The following is a 23,228-nucleotide window of genomic DNA, read 5'->3' as shown; positions in this document are numbered from 1 at the left end:
TGCCTTCAAAGCATAAATGCGCTAGAATAAAGCTAAACAGAGGTTGAAAAATGGCAATCCAGGGCATAATCTCAGTAACATATTGAAAAAAGTATTGTCACCTATCTGGTGAGCAGCATCATGGCTCTGCACGTGTCATGAAAATTGGCATTGACTTTTTCTTTGGACTGCCAGATTTATTAATATCATGTTTCCAGTGTGGTTTTTTTACCATCACGCTTGCTTATTTATATTTTTGTAGCTTTTTCTCATACATGTGCTTTCTGAATGAGTTCTCCCATGTTAGAGGTGCATGTCTTAGAATGTTGAACTATTGTGTTTGTATAGGTAAATGTAATCCTGCAAGTTTTACTGAAGTGGGCACATTTAGGTAGGGACAGCTCCGACTGCTCTCCGAGTGCTAGTTTTCCACTTGTCCTGGCATTATTTATGTAGCCACAGTCACTCTGTGCTGTCCATTTGCTCAGTTTACCTCTATGTTGCTAAGGTGTAATGCTTTTACTAAGTCTTGCACGTTGCTTTTCTTCTTATTCCATTTTCTTTCTGCTGGCTTTATAAAGCTGAAAATAATATTTTAATTGGTTATTGGCAGCCAAAGCAAGTTGAAAAATGTACACTAATTAGCTCTGGATCTTGGCTCATTCACATGAATATAGACATGTTAGTGTCCCTTACACTTATAGGGTCAATATTTCTAATTCCACACTGGATATAGTGATGGGTAGAAGTGTTGTGCTCTACTGCATAGGATACAAATCTCATTTTCCAGGAAAAAATCCCACAAAACTTTCAGCCTCTTTTTTTTTTCTTAGGCTGACACTGTGTTTATGTATTCATTAATTTAGATGTTTTACAGTTTGGGACAATAGCTTATGTTTTAATAGGCTGAAATGATGTCAGGATGAAAGTCCGTAAAAAGACATTAATAAGTTGATAATCTGTCTCAAAATGCCACATCAGTGATAAATCTTCAGTAACTATCTTAAGATGAAGAATGCCTAGAGATTGACGTGACACTGTGCTAAGTACTGACCCAACAACTAAAACCGTGAGACCAGACTGTCTGCTCAAATGTTCTGCAACACAGACTGCTTTTATTTGTACATGAGGTGGGGCATTTATGTGCCACTCCTGTGAGTCTGATACCACGGAATTAAGAAAACAGTTTATACCTGCTGAGGATGCAGTTCAACTTCTCTGGAAGAGACGAGTTGTTCTGCTTCTCTAAGTGGAAGAAAAGATTTGCAACAGCACTGAAGTTGTAGGTTTCTTTAACTTTGATATCTGGAGTGGAAGAAGCACAATCAATGATGGTTGATGGAAGCTTATGTGCAATGAGATGAGGAGCAGACTGAGTATGTTCCCTGCTGAACATTTCTGAGCAAGACCTTTTGCAGATGTGAAGGTATTTTGTGTCCTTACAGAGAGAGTTTAGATGGGTTGGAAAGACTATAGGCATCGCTTCCTGACGTTTCAGTGAAAGTCTTTCAAGTCAACTTGCATGTACCTTGTGGGTGACGCTTTGTGTAAACGTTGTCCTGCAATGTTTGCTGTGTTTGCCCAGGTCAGGTTTCTTCATGACTCAAACCCAAATATTTTAGTTATTTCTTTGTGGTGATTTATCTGTGCTAATAACAAATATTCTGTCTTTATTTTACTTCCTCATGAATTCTTGCCCTTAAGAGCCTGCTGCCTCTTGTGTTTTGAGTAACTCCCTTTAGCAAAATTCCTAGGAAAGTGACCTGATTCCTGTAAGTCCACAATTTAAGTGGACCATATATGTACCAGAGTCAATAAATAAATACACATAGCTGCACCCCAGAGTCCATAAATAAAGCTGGCTATGATAGTGGTTGTGTTTCTGAGATATATGCTTTGAAAAAGATATTTTTTGTTTTTTAGACACACTTTGGTTTTGTTCCTCCCCCCGCAACCCCTGCAGGCTCATTTAAAAAAATTAATAGAGATGTGAACTACAGGTCCTGACCATCTGTGCCCATTGACAATACCTCATACCTCTTTGGAAAGAATTAGAACTAATATCTCAAAAGATATGGCCTAATTTTAATTTGGATTACACTGTTACCAGTTGCATGGATGTAATATTGCAGATCATTTGTGACTATTGCAAATATTTAAATTTAAATTTTAAATTTACTCATCTCTTTGTTATGAGTTTTTTCTTACTTTATGTGAATTTGTTGAAATCTTAGAAATTGACATTACGGATTTGTTATGAATAAATTAAAATTGAAGTAACTTATATTAATCTTTCAAAATTGTCTTCCTTTTAATTTTTATCTAGAAAACATAATTACTCTGTAGTGGCATTGGAAAATCAGAATTGCTTTAAATAAGGTAAAAATTAGGCAGAAGATGATTAAAGAATATATATGTGAAAATGTAGTAAAAAAAAACCACATAATGAAAAGAAGAAAAAGAGGTGTGAGAAGACACTGAGAAAGAAAGAAAAAAAAAAATTGGGCAAGAGGAATATGGGCATGGAGCGTGGAAGAGCCTTACTGCAGACCTAGCATGAAAGCGAATCTGCACTAGAGCAGGATGTGCTGAAACCAGGTCAAAGACGGTCTGGTATTTGCTCTTTTTTATGAGGGTCACGGACTGATACCATGATCGCTGCCAACAGGGCTGGTTTATCAGAAGAGGTGTAACAAGGCAGCTGCTTTAACTAGATGGGCAGAGTACGTGGGAGGAGTGGTGACCGCGTGCAGGTATCGCACCAGTACCTGCTGAAGGAGGCGGTTCTGGTCCGCGGGGCACGCTCACCTTGCTGAGTGTCCGAACCCAGCGTTTCCCCAGGTTTCAAGCAGTGCCTTTGCATCTCCTCCCAAGTTCTGTAGGTGCAGTGATACCGCTGTAGAGAAAAAGCAGAGTGAGAAATGCTTCTGTAAGAAGAGCATGGGCTTTTGAAAAATGTGCTCGGTTTGTGTGTAGCTCCTGCTGTATGTGGAGAAAAATCCTTGGGTTTCAAAGAAATTAGACCTGGTGTCAGGACTTCAATCAGAATTGTGAAAACTCTGTGGCTTCTACAGACACTCCATCGTACTGGGCCCCTTTGCTTCAAACTTTACATATCTGTGGCTGAGCTAATTGCGTAAGGTTCCCATCATTGTGGAGAGAAATGGGCAGCTTTAACCTGCCTGTCCTCGTCTTCTCATTTAGACATCTAACACTGGTCACGCGAATCTGCCAAAGTACTGAGCGTTTCTTCTCATTGATTCTAAAGGAAGACTGGAGCAATGACTCAGATGTACATGTATGCAGTATAAATATCTACTTTATTCATATGCAGCCAGTCCTTCAAGATGAAGATCAGTTTTAGAAATTGCCTTAGTCTTTAGCCCAAAAGGCTGTGTGTTAAGACAGTCCCTGAAAGAATCGAGTCCTGACTACCAGTCACTTTTAAATTTTTTCCTGTCTTTTATATTCATTAATTATGTTTTTATTTAAACACTAGTAACTTTTTTTTTTACTTAAACACTAATAACAATTAATTTTTATCTACTATTTTTTTTAACCCCAGAAACTACCTCTTCAGGTTGCAGCTTGAGGATCTCTCTCTAATACAGGTATGTTTTGTATTTGTTTTCTTAGTTCCTCTGCATGATGTAGGTAAGCAGATGTTTTAAAGCAGTTAATCAACATATTCATAAGCTTCATAACTACAGATGAGTGTGCATCTGTTTTTGTCCTCTTTGTGGCCCCATATTATATAAGTCATATTATCCATTTTAATTCCAGATTAGCCTTTGTCCCAGGCCATACAGACCTGATGCTACCTTCCTCTGCTGTCATTTTGTTAGAATGAATCTATAAAAAATGGAGGCTGGGAAGGAGGATCATGTTCTCTTATAAAAATGTTTCAATTTATGATTGTGCAGCTTCTGTATTCAAAATTTATTGTTATTATAGAGAAAAGATTTTTTTTATAATGATAAATACAAAATTTCATTTATACTTGCTAAAGTTAATTTAGGCAAATGAAACGGCAAATTTTCAAGGAAGAAATATAGTGTGAACACAGGTATCAAAGTCTCAGTTTTGTATATAAGGCAGCTATCTACTGTTTAAAACTTGTTAAGACCTCGGAAGGTGAAACAAAGCCTTCTAGAGGCAGTTAGGCTTCATAGAAAGGTAAGTGAGAATCCCTGATCAACTTATTTTGCCCTGAACTTCATCTGACTTCCATATACCAGCAAACTCATCTTCCCTCAGTCTTCTGAGTGGTGTTCCTTGCTTAGGTTTTGTTGGTTTTCTCTTTTGTTATTTTTAACCTTGGCATCATTTCTAACCTTCATTATTCTCCTGTTCTTGGCTCTAAGAGGTGTTTTAGTAAATTTAATTGAGTTGGATAACTTGCTAAGGTGAAGAAATAGAAAATCACAATGAAATAGAAATGTATGTTTTTTCATAATCTTTTTATTTTTGCAATTTAAAATTAACTAGCTTTAGATTCAGTACTGTGCCTATTATTTCATTAAGTAATGCTATACAGTAGAATACGGAAAAGTAAAATGCATTCAGATAAGGCTGTCCTTGTGATTTGTAGAACACCTTGTGTATGCTTTAATTAGGCTTGCAGACTTCCCTTACCTTCCAAGACTATTAGAAACAAGATCTGAAGTTGGCTTATAATTAACCAAAATGGCAGTATTGATAAATATTCAATTTCGTTGCTAGTGCTTAAGGCTGTGACTCACCAGGCACTTTTAATATCCAGAATTCAGACTGTACTTTCACCTTATGTGACGTACTCAATATCCTGGCAAATAATTTCAGTTAAATCCTGAATGAAGGTTCTTGTTGAGAGGCTGCACTCGGAGGTCTCTGATGGTGCTGTTGTAGTTTATGCTGCTAATTCACAGATTGAAGTTCACAGCTTTCCTCTGTTAGGATAGGTATCAGTAGGCTGAAATTACTAACGAGGGAGAAATCTGTAGTTTACAGAGGTTTATAATTGTGCTGACTGACTTGAACAAAGACCCACCCCAATCAGCAAAAAAAAAAAAAAAAAAAAAAGACGGAAATCATGTTGTTGATGTGATACAAGGTTACTAGGTTTTGGGCTTATGAATGTGCAGAAGCCTTTAAACAGTCTTCTCAAGTTGACTTTTGGTAAAGTTTCTTATTCCATCTTCAATGCTGTAGCACCACTGGTTTGCCTCTGTATCTTCAAACCTTCTTCCATAACCCTTTAGGGAGACTGTATTTCTAAATCAAACCAAAGTATGTAATTTTTTTTTCTTTCACCAGCATATCTTTACTACCCCTACTCCAAGTATTCAGTTTTCCCCTTATTTTCAGATCGACTGTTATGACTCCTTCCTATTTGTCCTTCACAGATCTTCTCTTCCTCTTCTTCCCCTCTGCTTCCCTTCTGGTTCTGTTAGAGTGCCTCAGGACACCCCTTATCCGAAATATGTGTTTCCTTGGATATGCCAGTTATGGCAGCTCCAAATCAGCTGTGAGGTGGCTGGAGCCTTTGTTTTGATGCAAGTAAGCCAGGATGTAAGGTGAATTGTTTAGGACTGTCAAAACTCATTACACAACACACTCAGGTCATCTTGTACTCTGTTATGAAAGTACCAAGTTAGTCACTGATCTTGTAGTCATAAAAGTAGGTTTGGGAGAGTTCTCAAGAGGCCATTTAGTCCCTCCAGGTACCCCGGGGCAGGGGCAGGGGTCAGTGCTGCTCTCCCTACTGGTGGTTACTTGTCTGAGCTCTTCTTCCAAGTCTTCAGCCATAATAAAGATGCATGGCTTTTCTCAGCCTTTGTTGGGAAATGTTAAGACACGAAGAGAGTCTCTGTCTCACGCTGGAAAGTGTGAAAGCTTTAGTAATGAAAGAAACAGTAACCATTCCTGTGGAAACCTGGAATTCAAACTTACAAGCTACCAACCTGAAACCCACTTAGAGCCAAGAGTGTATTTACCAAATGATTCACTGAGATTTACAGACCTTTCAGATAAGTTTTGTTGGAACGACAGAATCCTAGCTGCAATCCCAGTCATCCCAACGTGTTTTATAGGATTACCTCAGGTGTAATCGAAGTAAACTTTGACTTCTGAAACTTTAGGGCATGTGATGTCTCTCTCATTCACATGGGGTGAAAGAAATATTTTGAATAGGATTAGTGGATATAAAGTTTACCACGTTAGCAATTAAAAATTACAGTATTTTGAAGTTCCAGATCTTTCAAACCTGAAACTCTATTATGGTTGAGAGAGGTAGGAATAAAAATGAGAAGCAAAGTAAAAGTTATATGAAATCCTTGCAAAACAGAATGATGGAATTTCACATGAGAAATAAAGCATAATGTGGTTTAACTCATTAATACTGTATGTGCTAGTTAGCATTTGTTTGCTGAGTGACTGAACACTTTGGCGCTTTATGTACAGACAGAAGAACTTTTCTTTTAGCATTTTTTTTCTTCACACAGTTGTCATAATAATAATGATGTAAAAACCAGGTTTAATTCTTCTACTTATGTTTCTCACTTTGACTTCTTTGTATGAACCAGCCTTTGTAAAAACATGCAGATGTTTCACAAGCTAATAAACTGTTTTCTGGTCTGGAAGAAAAAGTCACACGGTGAAGTGCTAGCTGGAAGAAGCTTTCAGTGTAGTACAATAACAATACCAAAGGGCTAGAAACAAGACAACCTATACACCTCTTGTTTAATTATTTTAGAAAATTGCTCAAGCTCTATCTTTGCTATTGTGTGTCTAAAGGAGGAGGAAAATTGCTGACTTTTCCTCATGCACAGCAGATCCTTCCAGCATGGAAGCAAGGTTGATTCGTAACAATTTGCATCTTCCTTTTCTACAGTTTTCAGTTAGACTTTTATAACCGTTTATTTTCTTTACATTGATGCTTTGATTTCTTTAGTTTGATTCATCAGTTTAATCTTTCTTCTAGTACTTTTCTATCTGGAAAATAAAGGGAATGCCTAAAACTTTATCTTGACCATTGATGCACTTCAGTTATTTTTGTGTAAACAAGTTTCCTCATCTGTCATGCTTAAGTGTCTGTTGGAATGTGTCATTAGTTTGTCCACACGCTGCTATTATGAAGATGAAAGGCTTCCTGTTCCATGTAACAAACTGGAACAGTAAGGATCATTTAGTCATAGCAAAAGCATCTTTGCAAATCTTTTGTTTACAGCTTTCTGTAGATTTTTGAAAAGACAGACATTTTATAAATTATTATTTGGGAATATTATCAGACATTGCAGTAGTATCAGGTATTGTTTTGTAATAGGAAAGCAAAAAAGAATAAAGTAAAATAATGATTGCTTGTTTGCAAACTTGTGCAAAAATTACTTCGGGCCAAAATATGTGTATGCCCTGTTTTCTACAAGTGTATGCCTGGAAAACAGTTTTGAAACCTTCCTTTAAAAAAAAAAAAACAACAAACCAGACAGCCATTTGAAATGCATGTTCTTACAAAAGAAATGCAGAACAGAGATTCATGTACTAAAAGTGTACTGTTTCCATCAGTTTAATGAAAGTTAATCCCTTGTAAAAGTGAGGGTTAGAGTGCTACTAGATTGCATCAGACGGGATGTGTATCTAAACGTGAGCTAGGACTATGCAGTGAGACATCGTTGCCCATTGTGGGTACGTCAAAGTTGTCATCCCACATGTCATGGTTCTGTGCTCTGTACTTTACAGGAAAAGCCTGTTGTTTGAGTAAGCAAGTTTCATATGATAGTGTCTGTAGCAAACCAGTATTTGGTGTGTCTCAGCAATTTCCTTTGTGTAGCAGAATAAAGAAGAATAAAACAAGTGAAAGCCTTTTAAGCTCTTGCCGGAGAAGCCTAAGAGTCAAATTGTTCAAAGCTGCCCGTTGGAACAATGCGTGCACAGCGATTACGGATTAGGAAAGCAGCACTCATTGGGCTGTGGTTGTAGAAGGACAAATATTTTATAACTCTTGCTACAGCAATAGTAGGCTCACAGACATAGAAGGCCTGACTCTGCATGATTTTGTTTTGTGAGTTTTGCTTTGCTATTGCTCGCCTCAAGTAATAGTAGAATAATCCATAAAAGCATTGGCCAAGATGAAAGCTGGATTTCCTGAAAACTCTTTGATATTCCTTAAAATACAAAAGCAGAAATCTAAATAGTAGTGTTGAAGTGAATAGATTTGTTTTCAAAAATATTTTTTAAAAAAGATGATATCTAGCCAATGTCAGGATTAATAGTGGGGCTTTGACATCATGTAGAGGATGGCTCTAACAAGTGTCTGTTTTTCACCTTTTTTTTCCTTTTTTTGTTTTTTTTCAAATTCTTTGGAAAGAGAGCTTCTAAATTCAAACATTTGTTTGTGTCTACCTACATGACAAGTTTGCTGATGTATCTGTAAAGAGTGAAAAGCTCAAACATGCTGGCTTATAAAAGTGTTTATGCCACAAATGCCATAAATATTTTTACAAGCCAGCATGTATCAGCTTTTCACAAACCTCATAGAATGTATGCATCTTTTCTTCATCCGTAAGACGAACTTCTTTACAAACTCACGTTCTTAAGGCATCTACAGGACACATGCTTGAGTTTGCCTTTCTCATCTGAATCTTCCATCTATGAAGCCTATTCTCAGTTTGAGATGCCCAGAAGGTTGAATATGATCCTATTCCACCTGCTCCTGTAGTTACATAATTGTCCAGAGATTTTATTCTCACGCTGAATCTGCACATCTTTCAGTTAGAAATACACATACCTCAAAGTCCATTTTTAAAGGTGATTTTAGCCCCTAGTTTACCACAAGATTCAAATTAAATTCTTTATGCAGGCGAAGAAGGTTGGAGGTTCTTTTTCATGTGTTCTATTCAAATCTAAATTCTGGAATCTTGATTATTGGGAGGTTTATATGTAGATATAGATGTGTGTGTATACACACACACACACACACACACACCCTTTAATGAGGGATTCAAGGAATTAAAGGCAAAATTGGATCTATGAATTGTACGAATTGTCCAGAAAAGGGGCTACTTTGGAGAATGAATTTTACCAGAGGGAACTCTTGCTGGTGTTTACGTGTGTCAGGAGTATCTGAAATACCTGTTACATATGATAGTTCACTTCTATAGGAGTCATTAATGGCTAGCTGGTAGGCTAAATAATGACTTGTGTAAATTGTAATATACTTTGAATATATACTTTGTGTTTTTCTAGTTTAAACAAAGAGGGACTCTGACTTAATGATTGAGGTTTTTTTACCAATAAATTCATATGTATAACTTGAAAGACTTTTATAAATTTTTACCTTAATTGTAATACAGAATATGATTTTTTAACAACACTATATATTTTTTAAAGGAATCCAATATTTACCAGGATTGTAATCCTATTTTGAAAATAGCGATTGCTTGTTATTATTATAAACTGAAATCATATCATGTTTTTGTGAGAGGCTTTCATAACCTTAGTTTGTCTTTTTGGCTAAGCTGGTATTTGGCCCAATCTAGAGAGAATGGTGTTCCAATAAAGGTGCAAATCACTTAGACTCTCCTTACGGTTCATTTTTGGGACAGTGCCCCAGGGTTCCCTTTGCTGTGAACAAAATGAAAGCTTGTAAGAAGTCATCATGTAGAATCAAAACTCTAATCTATGCTGATATTAAAAATTTCAGTTATAATCAACAACTTCAGAGATAAAGGTAAGGAAACGAAACTTTAATCTTTTAATCGCCTTGATTTTTTGAGTTGCCAAATAAATAGAACCCATTAAAAGGCAGCTTAATGTTTTTTTCTAAAACTTTCATCCACTGTATTTCAGTCCTTTTATTTTTTGCGTTGTATGTTACTTACAGTCACTAGTTGTGTAATAGATGTCTGATTTGTGAAATACATGAAAGAAACCTAATGAATCATAATTTTATTTTGGGGTGAAGCTGCCTGTGCAGAAAAGGAGACGCGAGAAGAACTGTCTCTGATTTCACACTTGAAGGCATAAGGGAACTAACCTAGGGTTGTCCTTAACTTGTGACAGCGGTAGGTTGGCAATATTGAAATGTAAAGCAGAGTGAGATTTAACATTCTATTTGGGTGCCTAAGGGGGGAAACAAACAAACAAAACAAATGGAAAAAACCCCTTCTGTTGGGTTCTCCTGTGCCTGGAATCTACTGAAGGGTGAGGAGGATAGAGAATATTCTTCCCTGTTACAGGTGTTTTTTCCCCTTCTTTATGTGAAGGAGCATCAGCCACCAAAACATCACTTCTGCTTGAGCCCTTCACATTTATGTCTGGGACGTGTGAATGAAAAATGGATAAGCAGAGTGGATAAGTTCCATGCTGTTCCATGACAGCTTGGAAGCAGAGGGAGCAGCTAGTGCTCATAAAACTTTTCCAAAGGAGACTGAGGTGAGCAAGTTGCAGAGTGACTGAAAGATGATAGAGCAAACTTCTGCCTGGGTGCTAGGGATGAGCAAAACTTGAAGGAGGTATTTGAACTGTTACCTTTGTATAAGGTGGTGCTGAGAGCAGAGTTTAAAAAAAGAAAAGGCAAAGCGCGGTACATCTGTGTACCACAATGCCACTTATATACAATACCTCTTCCTCTTGTTGATACCTTTCTGATGGCAGACTGTCGGATTTTATTATACAACAAGTCCACAAATAATTAAATTAGAGAATTGAGAATTTAAAGAAGAGTTAAGAAGTATTTATGAAGCCAGAGCTAGTCCTTTGTGGCAGGTAGAGATGGACTTGGTGGCTGCTTTAAGTCCATTCCAGTTCTCTTTTCTGTGATACCATTAGTATTTTCATTATGTTTACTGCTTGCAGAACAATAATGTGTGACCAAACTTATAACTTGATTGAAGCCAGAAAAGGATGAATTCAACTAGCAGTGCATAATTTCACATATGTCTAACCTTTACCCAAATGATGTCTTCTACATGCAGCTGAAAGGGGCTTCCTCAAGCTAGATAAAACATGTTAGATCACACAAATCCTGATCTTCACTCTATACTGTATTTGTGGGGGGAATCAATTACCAGCAGACAGTGCTCCATTTCTGTTGAAAAAAATTTTGCTACTGAAACAGCTGGTGTTCATAGATTCACCTACATACTAACACAGAAGATGGCTACTATTCTGAAACCATCTTTGGTCGTATTTGGCCAAGAACTGAACATTCTGAGTATTCTTTCCATGCCTGGGATTTTTCACCTGCATAGGTGTAGTTACATACATTATGTTTGTTTGAGGGTTTTTTGTGTGTGATGTTCTGAGTTCATATGCAGACCCCCATTACAAAACTACATAGAGGGCATATGAGGTGGCCAGTTGGATGTATGACTCCTCTTCTGCTCATCTCTGCTTGTTATTCATTTACACTTGGCTTCTACATAATTGGAAAGTTTTCCTCTCCAGAATCTGTAATTGACTACCCTTCAGTAGAGTTGAAATTTGTCACGTACATTTAGAAAGAGTCTAAGTGAAGCGAAAGAATATTGGCAAATTGGCAGGGCTTTGCTACTGCTCTGGCTTTTCAGTATGTGTTAGTATTTTGGGAGATGGAGGAAAAGGGAAGAAAAAGAAAGCCAGGCAGAGACGTTATCATTTTTCATTTATTTGCTGTATCTGTCATTGTTTTGTGCCAGTACTGAAATACAAGTGCAAGTGCAGTTCTAGACAAATGAGTCTGAACACGTCCATTTAGCTAGAGAAGCCTAGCTTTTTTATTTCTATTTTTTCTTTCTTACCTCTGCTTGTTAGGCTGCATCTGTTGTGTGTTTACCATAATTTTCTGTTCCGGTTTCACAGTAAAGAAGAAAAATAGGTACTAAATTTTTTCACTTCCACTGGAGTAAAGCCCCTCTTTTCTTTAGATATTAAACATTTGTGTTTTGTTTCTACAATAAAGGGGAAGCCTGGATCATCTGAATATATGATATGAGTGCATTTGTTCTCATGAAAAACAGAGGTGATATCAAAAGGTATGTGCGTACATTTTACAGCAGATATTTATGAAACAGCTGATGTGGATTTTATAGCGGTATAATTTAGCCCTTCATGTTAATTTTTCCTGGTATGTATGGTGGTCAATCAGGCTGCATTACATGCATTAAAAGTAATTGTGGAAACGTCTCTTCCTAAGAAGGCAGCACTCATGTTTAAATTTTCACAAACATGAGTATACCGATACAGCTCCACAAGCTGAATGGCCAAGTAGCATCTGTCTGAAAATAAATCAGACCAGAAAGGCTGGTCCTTTCTAAATATCTGGACTGTATAGGACCATGGCATACTTCAGCTAATTCTGGACTAAAGCAGTGTTCTGTGACAACAGGGCAATACTTGTGGAGGCACATGGGCTCTCCGTTGAGAATCAGCCTCTTTCTGTGTAGGCTTTATACTGAAAAGCTGCAGGAATGTTAGCAGACTGTGCAGAAAATGAAAGCAGAAAATACTAATATGTAGTCTGAAAGCAGATTGTCTTCATTCTTATATTGTCTTGCCCAGGTGGAGGGTCTGCCATAAGCAGTTGCTGATGGAGAGTTTCAGCTCTTTGGCACCTAGATGCTGCAGTGCTGAACAATTTAGAAAAGAGGTGGAATATGCAGTATGCTTTGAAAGAGATTATATCTGTAGTACAGTATCTGCAAACATGATTATTGATTTTTGCTTACAGTCACTGATATGGAACTTCATTGTCTGTTCTGGCCTGTAACAACTAATTTGAGTTCAGCCACAGTTTGTGACCCATGCATATTCAAAGAGTAGGCTTAAAGACTCATCTTCTCAGTCACAGGGAGGACTGTGTTTTCCTGTACTGCAGAGGTCCGTTCAACAGTTCTTCTAGGCTAATGGACATAGATGCTTTGGGGTAATTCTACATATAGGAGGTGAGTTCAGCTTACACCTCTATGTTAGTGGTCGTCAGTACCTAGCATAAGGGCACTGCGTGGTCCGTAGTGTCTCTTGCCATTGCTTGTTGACCCATGAAATTTAAAAAAAACCCCAATATTTCAACTGAGATAAAAGAAAATGGTGGAGCAGCCTCGTGTCTCCTCGCCACTAGGCAGAAAAATTTAAGATACACATCTCAACACTGAGCTCTAAGGAGCCTTTGACACAGTGCTGTTAAAGGATGCACCCAGCTGCTGAACTATAGGAGGAACTGGCTGTTTCCATAAGGCAAAAAGTTCTGCTCCCCTTCATCCCTAGGGAAGAGATGGGAAATTTTTCAAGGTCAGGAAACTAGTTTTTTGCTATTGCGATTAAGGGAGATCATTCTGAAATACCTAAGGAAACAAAGCAGCCATACTGAGGGTGAGAAACATGGACACTTGTTGCTATAACCTAAGGAAAAGGAAAGATCTGAGGAGCCTGCAACCAGAATGCTGGTGGGTGAGAAGCCCATGCAGGGGCGCAGGAGAGGGGGGGTCCTGCTCTCCTAAATGGTTCAGGGCACAAAGGGAGGGTCCGTGCCGCTTCCAGCGGGTTACTTGCCAGGTCAACGCTACCAAGCCCCATGTAAGATGTGGGTTGTTGCTCCTAAATGTTTGAAAGAGACACAGCTTAGTCATGGCACAGGAAGCTAGTCCTTGTCTGAATTGGGAATAGATGACTGAAGTTGTTTGGAGTTTTATTCTGATAGCCTTATCCAATCTTTTGGGACACCTTTTGCCTTCATTTTTCCTATCCTTATTTTTCTACTGCCTTTTCCCTCCCCTGTTTTTAGTAGTCATTCTCTTCTCTTTTGGCATGTATTGCTTTACCCATCCCAGATGGTACCACAATATGATGCTTCTGTTGTCGAGTCTGGGAGCAATAAATCACGTCAAAATATGGAAATCAATTTATTTATTAAAATTGAAAATTAGATGTGCTTTGAAATATCTGGTGTTAGACATATATATGAGGCTTCCGTATAAAATTTTTGGTTCAGCTGTTATTTTGGATTTATTCGAAGACAGGCAAACTGAAAGCATGATTTATTTAAGTAATATACCAATGTCATAAACAGCTATGTTATTTCTCTTAATTTCTTTATGGGTAAGACTATGGCCTTTAAAGGGCAATTTGATATAATGAGCATTTGGGAATTACACTTGTTCTGTGGGGTCTAGACCTGCCTGCCCCATTGCAGTATTTTGAGGTGTCTGCCCTCAGAATGGAACTTGGAGTCCAAGGTTAGGTGCTTAGGCTCTCTCCCTGGTGCATGGGGCTAGCTATACACCCAACCACCAGCTCTACTGACATCTGAGTTCTGGGCTATCTGATCCCACTGAGGAAGAATGCCGAGAGCACAGGGAAGCATAAATGCCACCCCTTTTTTTGAGTTAGGCATCTGCATGGAATTTGACAACAGGGATTTTTTTCTACATCACCCATATGCAGCAGGCTTCCCTTGTGAGTAAATGGCATCTAAAACGTACGTTAGGCTCTTTCTATCATGGTTTCTAAACTGAAATGCCAGTACGAAGTTGAAGACTGTGTGGCCACTATTGTGCATTCTTAAGCCAGGCTTCATTGCTGACAATGTGGGTTGGTCTATCACAGAATTAACCTTGTTATAGGTTTATTTGCTCTATGTTTCTCCCCCCCCCCGCCCAGTTTAATACTAGCTTCTCTAGTCAGTACTTCTGGATTTCACACTTGCTCTAGTGCCTGGAAAACTATTTATTTTCTTCTCCAAATCTGTAAAATAATTCTATGATGTGATGGTGCTTGGTATACTGATTTTCCAAACAAATGGACAAAATACCAAAAGAAAAAGAACAGATCATTACAAAGTTATGGGAAACGAGAAACTGTAGGGTCTGTACTTGGTCCTGTTCATATATCTTGAGATATTTATGGTAATTTAGCTTGATATAAGTAATGACAACAATATGGTTCAAAGAAAATGAATTAATACAAAAGGAGTTTGGTTAGACGTTAATATTTATACCTGCAGTTGTGTATATATTCAATTTTGAAAATTACTTCACTGATGAAAACATATTAATCTTTTTCCCAGGGTATAGCTACCATTGTAGCAATCAGAAATAGTAAGCCCCAAAACTGTTTGTGCTTTGGTTTAGGTTTTAAATTGACTGATTCCGTTAGGTTTATTAAAAGGCAAATGAAAGACCTGAGAAAATCTCAGAATTCCATATTTATGTGGGTACCTAGAGTAAAGCAACGTTATGGAAATCAATTCTAGGAATAATCTGTAACTGGGACAGAAGCAAAACAAATTTCTGTTAATTATTAGTTAAATAACAACTTCATTGTTACATTGACTACTTTTATGTGGTACATGATTCAGTTACTTAATGCTTTAGTCTCTAAATGAAACCTAAGGTGAATATGATTTCAGAATTTCAAAATCACCATGGAGATAAATTGAGTTGTTAGTAAATATTTCTCATTGGGAAAAAAAAAATAAGTTGAGTCACTGTTTTGGATAAAATACAAATTTATGTTATATTTTTATGACTTTCAGAGCTTTTAAATTGAGTATTTTGAATTAAACGCTGTGTCTGGTACGTGCACTTCACATAGGTTTCTGTTAATTACATTTAAATATGAATGAGAGAATTCATTCATTCTGAAGCCACATTCAGTGGAAAATGCGGTAGCTGCACAGTATTTGTACGTGCCATTGTTTTTAGGATATCTGTCAGTGGAAGTCCTGCCTGTAAGGGTTATAACCTTCGGCCCATAAGATCTGAGTCTTTGCCTAGATATTTTGACGGTTCTGGGCGATGGTTCTGTGCCTCGTCACGTTCATCTCAGGGAGCGGAAATGATGAATGGTCAAACTGGTCCTTACTCTTTCCCCTGCCCTGTTACTATGAGGTGAAAACCTGGTGAGAGGAGAGACTGTGTGGGAAGTGGAACTATGGAAGCTCATCTTCATGAATGTTCAGACTTTTGCACACATTTTAATTTCCATTGATGAGATGAAAGCTTCCTCAGTGAAACTCTTTCTGACTCCTAGATGCATGGTTATTTTTGTTTCACCAGTAGAATTTTACATATTGGTTTGTCTGAATATGTGGGCAATTAACAAAAAAGGGAAAAAAATTTTCTGAATTAAGTTTTATACTGTCAAACACACACAAAACCTTTTGCAGTGGCATTTTTTCTTACTTTAATTAGGCTAGGATTTATTAATGAAGCTTTTATAATATGTCAGGACAGGTCTGAAGAAAAAGTAATGCTCTAAGTTCATAGAAGATCAAAAATATGTCATCGTATATTTATGAAGACTGCTCTAGGCATGATTCCACAGTCTTTTCTCGCATGGCTGTCAGTAGTGTTACTTGTAGAATATTGTGCTACTCAGCATGAGAAAATAAAGCTGAATTAGTTGTACTCAACAAAACCCTGCATATGCATTGACAAATAAAAGCTGAGTGGAGAATTTCACACGCTAATGTGTATGTAGACAAAATCCTCCGTAAGTTGACTTTATTTTTTACATGATGTGGTCCGTACTGATGAACAGGAAGCGAAGCAAAGGCATCAGGAGACCTGCACAAATGCACAAGTTGCTCCCAGCTAAAAACTCCAGCATGAAAAGGAAGCATGCAAGTGGTGGAGGGCTAGGTGACCCAGGAGGAATATAGAGGCGCTGTCCAAGCAGGCTGGGGTGGGATGAAGAAATCCAAGGTACCCGTGTAGTTGAATCTGGTGAGGGATGGGAAGAGCAACAAGAACATTATTTTTAAAGAAATGAATCAGGTAAGAACCAACTGCTGCCATGTTTCTCTTTAAGTTATATTCAGATTATATATTCTTTTAATACTACAGCTATCCAGTAAAGGAGGCTGAGAAGGAAAGTGGAAACTTGGGAACTGACGGATGAAAAATCATGTCCAAATACTCTACAAAAGCCAGCTTGCTGTATAAACCAAGAATATTATTTCATTAAAATTTTGCAGTTTCATTGATTTTTTCTTCTCCACACCCAGCTATGTCACATGAAAAAAAAGAGCTGCTTTCATTTTTAATTGGAGAGGAAAAAAAAAAAGTCAAGTCATTCTTATTTCTATAAAATTACATATAAAACTTATGAAGTTATTCATTGTACAGTTGCATTTTAATGTAGGTGCACACTATCATAAGGGAATAAGGAATGATAAATCTACCCAGGCAAATGTTGAACAAATACTTGTGTTGTCATCACCAAATTTGCCAAAACTTCATTAACATCTGTGATCAAATAATGGGTAACATGATGACAAGCTGGTTTCTAAAAGGTACATTCTCACTGGGACCTGCAAGCTTCAGAGACAAACAACTGGACAGGATGGAACAGAGGAAAAGAATTAATTACTATGAATGAATCCCACCAGACTGAGGCACTGTAAACGCATTTTAGAGTTGATGCGACGTACAAAACTCATGGACAGTGTGGTGCTATGGAAGGCCTGTCCTTGCTAATCACCCTTGTGTAGCGGGAAACAAAATGCATCTTTTAGCCCGAGAACACAGCATTCTAGGGCAAAAGCACCTTGCAGATGGAGTCAGGGAGATCACAGAAGGGAAAGTTCACTGTTTACCGCAAGAAGTAAAAATGTGTTATTTGTTTTTATCTGTGAAGAAGTAGTAATATTTACTAGACTTTTCCAGAACAGCAGGTATATGTGCAGTACAGAACATAACAGATAGGATCTTGGAGTCCTTGCTTGGAGAACCAGCCATGCATAAACTCCCTGCTGCTTCCAAATAGCCAGCTAAAGGAAAAGTACCAGAAAGCTGGGGGTAACTTTTTCCAAAAAATGCACAGATTGAATCTGGTTTATGTAGCAAATCAGAATCAAATAGATGAAAGAGCTTTCATCAGCGTAGCCCAGAAAATGGAGTTCTGGAAGATAAAATCTGAGGAGAAAAGAGGATTAAAGCTAGTAGTTTCTTCAAGAAGAACATCTGGTCTGGCTGAATACATTGCATGGAAAGCAGCCCTTTAAAAATGGCCACAAAATGGCCACAACACTGGAGTATCCCTGGAAGCCAGCCAACATGAAAAAATGCGAGAGACAAAACCCACCCGATCACTATGGCAGAGAAGACTCATAAAGTGCCGGAGCAGGCTGGAGGCAGTGTAAGTGTACGCTGAGCAGACTGAAGGAGAAAGGCTAACGCTGTGTTTACCAGGCTGATATGCATATTTTGCAGCCAAAATTCTTACAGAACAGGTGGTTGAGACTCTCCAGATGCACATCTCTACAAAGATCTGCAAATGGCTGTGCAGATCCTGAGTGCAGTCATTCAAGTTTCCTGGCTGCAACATAGTCTGCCGAGAGCTGAAAAAAGCCCAGGGATTGTCTGAAGTTATTTACAACTCCTAAACCTGCAGTCAGGGCGGCACGTTGTACCTTGCATCTGGGATGACAGAGCCCAACACGATCGCTGTTACCTGTAGCTGGCCTCTCAAATGATACAAGACTGTTGCAGACAGTGAAATCGAGTTCTTAAATAAAAATACCTTTAGTACCAAAAGTAGGAAAGGGAAAACTGAAACAAAGAGCATCTGAATTAAGTGATTCCTAAATTGCTCCTCCTGTAGGAAAACCACTGTGGATTTTGTCACGTATAATGGGCTTACAAGCTTGTGAGCCGTACTGTGCTTTTCTTCTGCAGGGCAGGATGTAGCAGACATGTATCAAACCCCATTTTTGGAAGCGTTGAATCCTTCTACATTGGAACCTATTTTGGGGCCATAACCCCAAAGCAAAATGTAACTAAAATAAAATGAAGTTAAATTAATTGGAAGACTGCACTGTATCAAACAGTCTTATTCCCAGAAATACCCATGATTCTGAGATAAAGCAGGATAGAGATGGCCAGGGAAAATATATAATGGATTAGAATACTAGAAGAGCTTAACTACTTTTCTATCTCATTCAGAGGTAGTTTGTCATGTCCCTGATAAACATTTTTGATTGTCTATGTGAAGTGGAACATCTTAAAGAGGCAAGAGAGAGCTGGAAAGTGAAATAGAGTTAATAGTCTTAACAGCTAACATACTGCCTTTGAGTGCAAGAGACTGGCTCGTGTCTGTCTTTGTCATCTGATTCACAGCATGGATTTGGACCTGTCTCTTCTGTAGCTTAATTGAGTTTCCTAAACAGTAGGATTCAGAAAACTCTCTGGTTTTTCTTATTTTGTAGATACTTAATTCAAGCTCCAAGAAGCTTTTCTAGTAAAGTTGTAGTGAAACTTGGAAAAGGTTTTGGGAACAGTGGTGATGGGTGGATTTTTTTTCTGCGTGTGTCAAATCAAGACTTTCCACAGGCATCTTTGTTACTATTGTTGAAAAAGTCCTGGCCAGATTTAACGTATTTGTGTGGTATAAGATTACGGCTTTAGGGGAGAGGAAGCCTGCAGGACTTCTCAGATGTGCCAGGGTCATGCTTCTGGGGCCACAGGCCAGCGTGCTGTTAGTGCTGGCTAGTGTTGGTTATGACATAGCTGAAGTTTTGTAACTTTTCATTTAGTTTATGTCTATTATGAATGATTGATAGATGAATGCGTGGGTGGATTTGGATAATCTGCTCTGCTACCCTCACAGTAGAGTGTAGACCTTGCTAGAAGCACTGCAGTGGTTGTGCACATACGTGGCATACCAGAGGTGCATTAATCTGGCTAGTGCCTGGATTGATGGCAGCGTTAGCTGTAGAAGCATGGACTTCTGTACGGTCTGTGCACCAGACTTCCTAATATCATGGGACTGGAGTAGCAGATGTTTGCGTTAATTGAAGCATGTTGAGATATCCTTTATCTCACCTGCCTGTGGTATAGACATTGCTTTAAAATGCCTGTGGAACAGACAGTGTGATTACTGTGTGGAAGTTTATAAATACTGTAATTACTGATTCTGATGTTAATGCACTGTTATGATAGCTATGGGAATATTGGTTGAGTCCCTTTTCCTGATGGAATTTGTTTTCCCTCCTGTTTTGTTTTCAGAAGAGGAGGACAAAGGCAAATTCTGCAATACAGGCTTCAAAGCAGTCAGTCCATATTTGGTATAAGTTACATCAAAAAAAGGAGTATCTAAATCTACTTTTTCTCGTCTTGAAAGTAAATAGACTGTTACAGGTTCCTATAGCAAGTTTTAGAGAAGTGGATCGAGGTTTTTTTGTATTTGTCATCTGCTCAATTAGCAGAGACCTCTGTGACATGCCTGAGACCATGAAGAGTGTTTAATTCTTCAGGATAGTGGAAAACAAGGCCCTCACAGGGGGAATGTTTGGTTTCTCATATAAATTCTGCTACTGTTGCTGTCATTGCTACTAGGACAATTGGACTGCAAAAATAAGCTTCTCCTTGAAGAAATGACTTGGACAGTGGCAATGTGCACCATGTATGCATTATGCAGTGCAACCACTCTGCAAAGTTCTTGTAAAGATAAGCAAACAAAAATGCCACCCCTACAGACTCTATCTAGGATGTATTCTTCCCTTCCCGTGCCTTATTGCTAGCACCAATAGTGTATCAGGTTGAATTGTATGCTTGGTAATACTCAGAGAATCCTTCAAATAGCTTGTAAAAATGAGCTGACTGATTGGAAATCTGATGACTAATCCTGTTGGTAGACAAAGAGAAAGCAGAGCTGAGGTTGCTCCTTCATGGTGGTGTCAACTCTGCAGGACTGTCTGCTGTGAGAATAATGAAAACATACTATTTTTGGAGAACAGATGGGGATCTGAATACACACGAGCAATTGATTGATCAACAGATTAATGCTGGGGATAGGTTGCTGCTTTTAATAGGCATAGCTAGTTATGTCTTGACATGCTTTAGTATCTACCTGACAACGAGAAGAAATTTGCAGCACTTTTTCTTCTTTCAAGAGGCTTTTAGCATTATTTTACAGGACTTGAGGATCAATACTTACATGAATGGAAGCTTTTTAGCTGTCCCTATGGACAGCTATTACCTTTCAGAAGAGAAGGCAGGTAACATTGTTCATATGGGAGCATCCTCCACACGTAAGTCAGTGGCAAGCCTAAATGTTTCCTGTCTGTACAAATTCTATGTCTATTGTAAATTTTTACTTTCTCCAGATGGAATGTATGAGACCTATAATCCCATTTCTGGAATGCTTATCGCTCTTGCTAGTACAGGGCTTTTTAATATCATGGTAAATTTTGATCTAGTCTTATACAATGAATTTTAACAATATTGCTTTCCTGACTGTGCAAGCTTAAAATAATAATATTACTTGTTGTTATTACTAAAAAAATTAAAAAAAGGTTACAATTTCTCTTCATGAAGTTCTCTCTAGAATGATTCTTGGCTTCTACATGTTCTTTTGTTATAAGACTAAGTTATTTGTCCAGTTCTAGTCTTGCCATTTTAAACTTCGAGACCATAGTCAGGACTTCAAACAAGCACAGAGGACGTTTGTTCTGGGCTTAGGAGACAAACAGAGATCTTAGAAGTTTAACTCTTAAACAGATGAGGGAAAATGTAATACTGAGAAAAAGCTTATCTATTACTTACTGTACTGGTTGTAGGCAAGACTCTGTGATAGGACTTATTTCTTGAAGAAGCAAAGAGTCATGTTGTTATGAACAGATGTCATGACATGCACCAGAGCAGAGCAGCAAGCGTATTTTACACGCAAAAGAGGAAAGTGTTAAAAAACATTAAGGAAGAGGAGAGCAGACAGGTTGCGTTAAAAGTAGTTGGCCAGAAACTACTATGAAGAACTATGTCAAATGTGAGCAGGACTATAGCTTTTTACTGACTTAGTTACGTTAAAAACTTGTTGTGAAAATAAAATTTTGGTCTGTTTACAGAACTTTCCAATATGTACATTGAAAAAAATCCTTATTGGCGTTATTTAATGACAAGCAGGGTTGTGTCCTTAGTATTTGTGTGGAGGAAGGTGCAAGCATGATGAGCATGGAGAAGAGAGTTAATTAAAGTAATGATTGTACTGATGAGGTAATAATGTCAGAAGTCCATACACCACGGAAAAATGAGTCTTATTGTAAATTCCTTATATGCCTGTATCTCCTGTAAATTCATTGTGAAACTATAGCATGCGTAAGTGGCAGGGACCCCAGCAGAATGTGGAACAGTAGATACTAGAAACTACATAAAATTTGTGAACTTTTGCCTACTTTCTGCTTGTAGGGGAAACAGAGAATTAGAGGGGAAAAGTATAAAACTTACATGCAATACATATGCCTAGATTTACATTCTAATTTAGTAAGTTTAGCAATTTACAAAACACAAACTTGACATTTAAAACCTGTTTTACAAAAAAGCTACATTATAAATGATAAATGTAATCTTGTAGAGCTTCTCAGCACAGATTTACATGTAAATTTAGCAACAAAGAAATCAACATAGTTAGGCAATATTTATCTCTTTCTAGCATTCTTCTTTGTATAGTTCAGGATTGATTATTTCTGTACAATATTCAACATTTCTAATGTTAAAGAAAATTCCTTTCAAGAAACCCTCTTTCATTGGTTTAAGAATATCCAGTGTCTCCATATACCTGGGCTGAATGTTTCACTTCTTACATTACAGTAAGATCTTTTCAGTTTTTGACAGTGTGGAGAAGTTGAAACCATTAGTGAGAAGGAGACTTCACAGTCAGAGCACTAAGTCCAAATCTTAACAAGAATTATAAAAGGAGTATAATGAGTGTTCTGCAGTGTATACTAATATCAGCAAACTTTCCACAGATTTATATGATACTGTGTTTGCTATATGTCTGTCTTTCTGACTTGCTCAGCTTTCCATGTGTGCAGGATGGCTGTAGAGGGGCACTCATTATTGTTTCAAGGTTGCTTATGAAATCCTTCTGCTCAGGTTCTAGACCATTTATTTTATGGAATGATGGCATATGAGTACATCAAGTTGCATTATCAGCTGCACCTCTTATAACAAAGTCTTTACAATACAGTATTCAGACAGCTTGGTTTCGAGTTTAAATTCTGAAGGTTTGAATCACAAAATGTTATGTCCCATATACCTTTTTAAGTTCAATAAATGGGGAATTTATGGCTCCCTAAATGTTAGTTAAAGTCCAGAGACAAATTCTCTGTTCTCTTATTTGAAAACTATAATACCCTGACAGCATGGATGGTAAAGATTAGAAGAATGGTCATGATAGTACTCAAATGTTAAAATTTTTATTCAACAGCTGGATTGCCTTGTAGGAGCTTGCTACATGTCATTGCCTTCTCTTCTTTCCACTGTTCATTAAAATAATTTGCAACATATGAAAGGTTA

At 37.8% G+C, this 23,228-nt stretch overlaps 1 protein-coding gene across 1 annotated transcript in view; it reads left to right on the top strand.

Annotated features, from left to right (window-relative positions):
• SEMA5A (sema domain, seven thrombospondin repeats (type 1 and type 1-like), transmembrane domain (TM) and short cytoplasmic domain, (semaphorin) 5A) overlaps positions 1–23,228 on the top strand; it is a 222,359-nt gene that overhangs the window by 29,773 nt on the left and 169,358 nt on the right. The window contains exon 3 of the mRNA XM_010571431.1: positions 3,545–3,590. Within this exon, the coding sequence (XP_010569733.1) occupies positions 3,545–3,590 (46 nt within the window). The remainder of the gene's footprint in view (positions 1–3,544; positions 3,591–23,228) is intronic.

The sequence above is a fragment of the Haliaeetus leucocephalus genome, unplaced genomic scaffold, assembly GCF_000737465.1.
Source record: "Haliaeetus leucocephalus isolate CR32 unplaced genomic scaffold, Haliaeetus_leucocephalus-4.0 Scaffold328, whole genome shotgun sequence".
Classification (NCBI taxonomy): Eukaryota; Metazoa; Chordata; class Aves; order Accipitriformes; family Accipitridae; genus Haliaeetus; species Haliaeetus leucocephalus.
The sequence above is the reverse complement of the archived record's forward strand: the minus strand, read 5'-3'. Positions and strand labels throughout refer to the sequence as shown.